At 33.6% G+C, this 9,122-nt stretch overlaps 1 protein-coding gene across 1 annotated transcript; it reads left to right on the top strand.

The window, feature by feature from the left end:
- Positions 1-2,972: 2,972 nt before the first annotated feature.
- LOC145667914 (uncharacterized) lies at positions 2,973-4,589 on the top strand. The gene has a single exon (XM_081735340.1). The coding sequence runs from the start codon at positions 2,973-2,975 to the stop codon at positions 4,587-4,589; it is 1,617 nt and encodes a 538-aa protein (XP_081591466.1).
- Positions 4,590-9,122: the final 4,533 nt, after the last annotated feature.

Raw genomic sequence — 9,122 nt, 5'->3', positions numbered from 1 at the left:
AAAATATTATCGTCTGGTTTACTCTATAAATTTGAAGTTTATATCCAGCTGTTTTTACGGTAAGTGTTTTTTAAGTTCTAATAAACTTCATATACTCATGTCTCATTATAAGGAAGTAAAAGGAGGCAATATCGGTAAAATGTTGCCAATTGTAATTTCCGTCACTGATTCTTCAATAGCTAATGTTCACAATTGCATTCCGAAAGAAGGGGACACGGAAGATAGTGCTCTGTTTCTTATTCAAGCATACTATCTAACGTGACAGTGTAAAATACGTGTTACACGATAAATATACACTATCGAATAGGAAAATTCAACATATTTAGATAAATATCAAAACATTCAAACTAAATTCGCTGCTTCAAGTCTTGTCTGCTGCTTCTAAAATCCGTCAAATAAAGGTTCGTAAAATCGAAGGATAAGTGTATTATGGAACTAAATAAACTATACGATTCGATACAGATTACTTAAAATTAAAAATGCTTTTTTTCTTTTTTGCAACCAACAATGTAAACTATTCAGCATAATCACTGTAGTGATTGTTGCGTAAAGGTATGATTCCAGGGATCTCTCAAATCATCCTTTCTTTTTTCCCAGCCTTATTTGTGGTCAGTGTCGTCATGTGGAGGTATCGCTGAAGAGAACCAGTGGAATAATGCTTAACTAATTATGCTGCTTAATACATTGTTCAAAGCATGGGTAAAATATATCATCATTATGTTTGGCTCATATTACTAATAGAGCATGAAAGAGAAATGACATAGAATTGATTTCCAAAAAAAATTAAGAGCTTCGCCATATATGGATTTCAATCTGTAACCGAAAACCTACTTTTAAATTTGGGCAATTCGCGAGTATATTCTCATTTTGTACAAGAAGATTATCGGAAAAAATTGAAAAATGAATTTCTATGCTTACTGAAAGCAAAAATGTTTTGGAGGCATGATGTCCTTGTCCTATTCAGAAACAGCAAATATCATTAACCATTTAGAAATAGTTAAATTATCACTGAAATTAAGCTGGAATTAAGTGGTTACAATACTTTAATGTAGAAATAACGCATAATCAAATAACGACACATCAAAGTAGGTTTATGTTTTCCTATTTGTATAACAAAAATAAATGTTTCACATGTTTTAGTCGTTCAGTTCCAAACTGGCATTCGTTCATTTACAGCAAATTCTAAAAAACCGAGAAAAACTGTAGGATCGATGCATTTCTTAGTACTGGGAATATTTCAGGGCGTTCAAGTGATTCACATAAACATTTTCTGATATTTCAAATTCTACAGACTATACAAATCCTACATGATTTGCTGTAAATGAGCAAAAGCCAGATTGGAAGCGAACAACTCATAGATTTGACTTCTCTAAACACTGTACTGTACAGTGGTAGTTTCTGGTCGATAGTGATAAATTTTATGTCATCGTTGCCTTGTAAGTCCTGTTTGAAAGTAGTAATAATCGGTGAATGCTTCATATTGTCTTTTCAATGGAAACATGGAGAAGAGACCTATTCTACATTGTCTACAAGGAGAAGCTTTTAATTACGCCCTTTCCGCCACTTCTGGTTTTATTAGAGAGATTAGAATGAAGATAGTATATGTTCTTAGAATGCATAATTGATCACAGTCTCTTGGAATCTATTACTGTTTTTACTTTATAATGATCAATGTAATAACCGGAAATATTTGATTGATACCACTTTCAGTGGATACAACACCTCCATCATCGATCCTGATTTCTAACTTTTGACCCTTCGTATCCTGGTCAAAATTAATGGTGATCCAGAAGTAGTTTTTGATATTGTCTCCTGGACAGAAAGACGACACAAATAAAAAGGGTAAGTATAACTTAAAAACAGACTCTTGGTAAACCAACATCCTTAATAGAGATCCATTAGTTGTGTTCCATACAAGAATTGACATCAATTCCTCTCTTACCTTCGCTGTTAAGAAACATGTAGTGCAGAAAGTCTCTAATTCCATACGAGGGATGTGAGCTTATGTTGGATTTCGTATGTGCTGTGCGGCAACGACTATACCAAGTATTTCATTCTTATTTGCCACTTTTCTTTAACTTATCGTCTTGATTATGACTTTCAATATAACAAGGAACATTTTAATTCATATTTAACTTTTCTCCTCAACACCTTTCATGTACTTTAATTCCAATTTCCAGTAAAATATTTGAAGTACCACATATATTGGGGCAACACAGTGTCTCACGTTGGGTTGTGTCACCGTTCTTCAGGTTCTCCAGCATTCTGTTTCCTTCAAGCTTATCCTCTTTTATCCTGGAAGGAATAATCTTCGGACGATAAATCAAAGATTTTGTTTCCCACTTCTTAATCTAGTGCGTTATTTTGATGCAGTTGGGCAAGAGTTTGATTGTATTATATTATTCGACTGTTACCACTGGCTTACTAGGCCACTGTAGTAGCATGCTATCTCCCACGAAATTGGTTTACTGTCTTTCTTAATACTGTATTTACTATTAATTTTTTATGTAATAACATATTTGTTTCAAGTAAACATTGAAATTGTTATACATTCTTAATATTATATAAGTTTATAAACTTCGAGTGCTTATTAAATAATTAAATGAATTTTAAATTGAGCTATTTTCTTTACAGTTTCTATTCATACCATCAGGATGATGCTTACAAATTATATTCATGTCTACCTACTCATATCTATAGTATTTTTAAGGAATTACTGTTGCTTTCACACTGTACATACTTCAGATGAACTTTTGCATAAAGAACTTAAATTATGTGTTCACTCTATATTGGAAACATATTTCCAAAACACAAGAAGCCTAACGGTTGTACAGGACCAGAAGATTGAAATAGATGATGTGTTATTACAAGAAGACACCAAGCCTATCGTTCGTTTGGAATCCAAATATACTGTGGAATTTGTATCTCGTACTTATGGGGTGCATTACTACTGGTATTATGAAATTCAGAGAATGGACTATGTTATTTTTATTGAAGATATTCTTACTTTTAGAGAAGTAATCAGTCATTTAAAAAGGTTACCTTTGTGGAATCCACGATCTAAGTTCCTGACAATTATGTATTCCTTTAACTTAATTTCTCAAAATATCAGTGAAGTGTTTCAAACATGTTACAAAGAAGATATGCTAAATGTTATCCTCCTTACAGTTACTGAAACTAATCTTGGCAGACAAAATCAGAGCACTTTGAAGGAACTTGGTTCGATTTTAGTTTACACTTATTTTCCATTTGCTGGAACATCTTGTTCGGATACAGAAGGAATGTTTTTAGATATATGGAGAGGAGATAAGTTTCAGAATGGTATAAATTTGTTCCCAAACAAGGTATTAAATTTACATAAGTGTACTCTTTCTCTCATTGGTGCACATTTACCGCCTCAAAGCATTATTGATGCTAAATCTACTGGCGTTGTAAATTTGATGGGTAAAGATGGAATGTTAATACAAACGTTATCTGAAAGGCTTAATTTCTCTCTGAATTTGGTCTATGCAACATCTCTGATGGATTATTACGCTAAAAAGCTTGGAGAAGGTATTATAGCTGGTTTATATGAAGGAAGGTTCCTGCATATGAATATATACGATTATGGGATCGATGTTTTTGATTATGTATTTTCAAGAAGTTTTATTCACGTGGTATGGATTACTCCAACCCCTGATATCTATCCTCAGTGGATGAATTTGTATTTTCCGTTTCAACCATTTCCATGGTTTGGAATATTAATAACTTATTCTGTTGTCAGTCTACTCATGTATGCCACTCAACGAGTAATCTTAAAAGAGCATCAACCCTTATATGTGATATTCCTGTATAGCCTATGCATTCTGTTAGGAGTATCCACAAAATCTCCAGAGAGGGTTTCCATTATTAGGACTACCTTTTTGTTGTGGGTTTTCCCAGCGTTAGTGATCAACACTTGCTACCAAGCTGCTTTGTTTGGATTTCTTACTAACCCTAAGAAGATTCCTCCCATAAACTCTATGAAGGGAATCGTTGAAGCTGGGATTGAATACGGTGGATTAGAATACATGAAAAAATACTTAACTTCCTTTAATGACTCTAGTTCTCGTACAATATACGAGAATTGGAAAGCCGTAAACACGTTGGAAGAAGCTTACGACAAGATAGTTGAAACTAAAAATTTTGCAACACTGTGGACACTGCCATACACAGAATATACCATTTACAGTAAATCATACGTAGATAACAATGGAAAACCTCTTTTGTCAATAGTCCCAGAAATAAATTCTTATTTTCCTTGTTACTATTCTATAAGGCGAGGTTCTCCATTTGTGGAAGTCTTCAATTACATTGTTGAAAGCTGTGACATTTCTGGTTTCTTTCAAAAATGGCATAGAGATGTAATGTATTCTGCAGAAATTGGAGTTAAAAGAACACATCATACTGACAAGGTGAAAATATTAAATATTTCAACATTAATAGGCTCTTTTGCTTTACTTATTCTTGGATTACTTACAAGTACTGTCGTATTTGTTGCAGAACTGATAAAAAATCAACTAGAGAAAAGATCTAGAAAACTCACACAATATAAAGGAAGGAAAAAATAAGTCAACAAATAAAACTGTTAGAAGTTTCGACTAGTACTTGGGGAAATAAATATTCTTGTTGTACAATTCTGTTCACGAAAACCTTGATTGCTTTCGAGAGACTCACAAAAACCTAGGTTGTTTTAAGAGATTATACCTGAAAGAAAATACCCTTACATCTTTACGAATTCCTTTAGGTTAGGACCATTTTCCGTGCATTTTTGCCACATTCAGAGGTGGGAATTGAATGATAATATAGCGTAGTGCACTGAACATTTTGTTGTAGTTACAATACACAAAGTTCGAAGATCTAGAGTTGCAAATTTGATACATTATTTACATTTTTAATCTAAAATGATTCAAAAAGTTATGAAAGTAGCCCAAATGCCATTATTACAAATAAAATACAATGACTAACCATTTACTTCATGCGATTCGCTAATTGTTTCACTGGTTTCTCCAAAATATACCTTTCTACAGCAAAAACTAAGAATTAATTTATGAAAAAAATCCTCGAAATCAGCTGGGTACAAGCAAGGATATTTGGAAACTTTCTGCTGTTTTCTGGTATAATATGTGATTCATCTGACCCGTTATTTCCATAAGAGATTGAGAAAAAAAACTGGTTTGGTTTCTTAAAAGTTGGAGATTTCAAGAAACGAAGTAAAATCACATATTCTTGTAATGTCATTATTACAATTTATCATAAAATAAACGAGAACACGAAAAATTTGGCTGTGCATAAAGTGAGTTACTTTTCTTTCTTCCTTTTTCTAAAGTGTGCTCTTAAAATGATATTTTTTTCAGAAAACAGATAAAGACTTTTGCAATTTCTTTCTGTATAGTCCTTCAACAAGTAACTCTGTGATTAGCATTCAAAATTAACGTAGAAACTCCATAAGAAAAATATTTTAAAATTAATTTCATAGAAGAATATAATAATTTGTTTGTTACTTTTATCTCTGGCGCGTGAGGTCCCTGGGTTTCGTGTGGACAAATACTATGAGTGTGGGTGTTCTTCCATTACGTTTGTTCTACCATTACCTTCCGTCTCATTATCACACTTTCTTTAGCCTCTGTCCATAATCATAGTACCTTAGACTAAACAAAAATGTTCATATATTTTTAAATGAGACCAATCGAAAACTATTTTAATTTAATTTCATTACAATTCTATCTTTGGCCAAGAAGAGAAATTTGGATATTTAAAATGCAAAAATACTGCTAATGTTTCGTTATATTAAATTAATAGTATCTGACGACTGAAAGAAAGATAGGATTCTTGTAACATTTCCTTATTAGAATTTTACGTAATTTCGCACTCAAAAACGATCGCACGTGGCGATGAAAATAAATAAGAAATTCCAATCTTTGCTTCTCATTGCTCTTCTTTTCTCAGGTAAACCAATATTAAACTAAAATCCGCAATTGTATTCTTATTTAACTAACACCTACCTTTATTTGTTTAATCGTTTTCTATGTCTACATCATCAATTCTATGAATTCAAACTAAAATTTAGTCCTGGAATCGTTCGAACGTAATATTTTAATATTCTTCCAAGAACGTTTTAACATTTCTTTTTCTGCCATGAAATTATCTTACTTGATACTACAGCAGAGATGCAAACAAACAATAAACTTTTACTAGCCCAAGAAACAAACTACTAGCCCATATCCCACAATAGAAATCATTTACTTAACTTCGGCATGATATTAAATACTCGCCCGAATCAATGAACCACGAGCGAGTTGTTATTGCATTCCTGTACTACAGTATTGTAATAATATTATTATAAAATGCACATACATGGAGTAAACATTTGGAAAAACAGCTTTAAAAAAATCATGAATTGAACATTTCAGTCCAGTCTCTCTGCAATGCTTGTGTCCCTCTGAAATAACGACATAATTATGGACAATGAACAGACAGGTAAGCGTCAGCACAAAGACCTACTAAAATCAAGATTTTGTGCTCCAAACCATCACAGAGCCGCAGAAATGTTTCAAAATTTGGTGGATATACTTTGGATCAAACTCTTCTTTGGACGTTCTCCACACAAATTCAAGGTTTGTGGTTTCCAATAATGTGAATAATAACTTAACAACCGTACTACACGTTTCCAGTAGTCTGCGGTTCATGTTGCAAGTTTGCGGTACCATTGGCGTCGGGCTAAAGTTTAATGGTTCTTTATCAACGTTTTCGCCCTGGAACTCGACTCTTATGAACAGGGCTGGATTAACCCATCTGGATGCCCATGGGTAGAAGGAATAGGGTAGACTCTGCTGACTTCACCTAATACATTTCTGTGAAAATACATTAGGAAAATTAAGGGAATATGTTTCATATTTGTTGTCATATATTATTTTATGATTATATCTTCATGATTCTTTGTAGATAGCCGGCTGAGATTTTAAACAGAGTGGAGGACCCTGTCCAGTTGGAGGCCCGGGGCTATAGCCCACCCCTTAATCCGACCCTGCTTATGACCATGTCATGGAACTCGCGGTGAACTGTGACTGTTGACACAGATCTTCGAAATCTCTTCATGAGTTCCTTTGTCACTTGCACAAAAATCACAACGATGGGTCTGAGTGATAATCCGCTTTTATGCTCTGCGGAAGTTATCACTGACGTTCTTTTACGACCACTATTTCTCTTGACCACCTTGGATTTGCAGTGAGTTTTGTAAGCCACCATCTCTTAGGGCATGATCTCCTAGGACACTTGCTACTTTCGTCATGCTCGCACAAAATAACCGAGCGCCAACAATTTGTCATCTTTGGAATTGAGACAGGTCTCTCATTGTACACTATCACTACTCAGTTCACTGAACACTTCTTTTCTATTGGTCCTCACACAATACAAAATTTTCCCAAATACACTACGACCAAGAAACCGGTGCTGCGGTTGCCACCTGACCATTGTCGACCCAGACATCTGATATAATTCCATCTGTAGATATTTCCATTAAATTGATAAAAATCAGTACGATTTCAACATATCTATGTTAATATTAAATAAGTAATGCATTATTTTGCATTGTTCTCTTAAAATATTTAAAGAAATTTTGTTAAAGTTCTGTAATAAATTAGTAAAAGTATCAATAATGTTATTTTAGAATTAGTTACGCTATTTATCTTCTGATGGATATGTTGAATATGTAATATCTCTGTTGTAATACAGTGATTTGCAGAAACTGTTCTCTGTTTACCTGTTGTTAATAAAAATAGTACAATTCCATATATTTCTTTCGTTTACCCTTCTACAGGTGATTATGCAATGGCATACCGATCGACTCTTTATATTGTGTATTTTTATATATTTAAAAATATGTTTTATTAGTTTATTATAGTTTAAAAACTAATTATTTAATAAATAAAATTAAAAAAAAGAAAGAAAAATTTAAAACAACAGAAATAATTATGAGTAAAGTACTGAAAGGTAATACTTACTACAGGGTGGTACAGAAGTGGGCATCCCCCTAATGTTGACACTTTTACCTGGAGATGCTTAATGAGTGGTTGGTGCCTCAACTGGAAGAAAATGGTATCAAAGACACTGTTGTTATACAGTTGGATGGTGCACTTCGTGATTCACGTGAGCAATTACCTGAATCAGACATTTCCTGGCTGCTGTATTATAAGAGATTGTGCATCTTCACCAGCTCCCTTTGCCTGGCCTTCAAGAAGTCCCGATCTGAAACCAGCCAATGCTCTCTGGGGTTTCATAAAGCAAAAAGTAATAAACACTCGATATCACACAACGCAGGAATTACGAGCAGCTTTGGAACACGCCTTCACCCTCGTGACTCCGGAGTGTCTCCGCAAAACATCTGCGAGAACTTGGCGCACAATTCAGTTGTGTTACGACATGGATGGTGATCATACCAATGACCATGACTCTTAAGACTTCAAGGTAACTGCGTACAGACATTCTACTATAACTAACACTATATTGATGAAACTAAAGGGGGTACGCCCAACTCCGGACCACCCAGTATATATACACCTTGCATCTACACACTGCTATCTGAAACTTCTCAAATTAGCTTCGATCCAAATGACCGGGGTTCAAACTCAACAATTCAATTAATTCCTGTTGAAGAATTCAGCAACACTGAGTGAGAAAGTACGAAAGAGTTTAAGTTAGTGTTCTGCAAATGATCATTTGCATCATAAAATTAAAAGATCTAATAATGGTTCATGTTGATACATAAATATAATATGTAATGTGAAATCATGAGCCTTTTGATGCTACAAAGATTATTCATGGTGTTAACCAATCGTTAGGGTTTCGAAGTTATGGTTATGGTTAAAAGACTAGTTTCTCCGATAATTTCATATCCACATAATGGGCTTTAAAATCTTTTTAGTTGCCTTAATTCTCTAGACGTACTTTGCTGATTCTTATGTATAAAGTAATAAAAAAACTCAAGTGCATTTTCTATTCTAGTACATGTACCATTAAATGTCATTATGTGATACATTAGATTTTACATTATAAAGAAAACTTTTTCTTGGTCATTACTAAGGAATAGTATTCCGTAATGATGA

The sequence above is a fragment of the Thermobia domestica genome, chromosome 13 (genome assembly GCF_964235325.1).
Source record: "Thermobia domestica chromosome 13, izTheDome1.hap1.1, whole genome shotgun sequence".
Lineage (NCBI taxonomy): Eukaryota > Metazoa > Arthropoda > Insecta > Zygentoma > Lepismatidae > Thermobia > Thermobia domestica.
The sequence above is the reverse complement of the archived record's forward strand: the minus strand, read 5'-3'. Positions and strand labels throughout refer to the sequence as shown.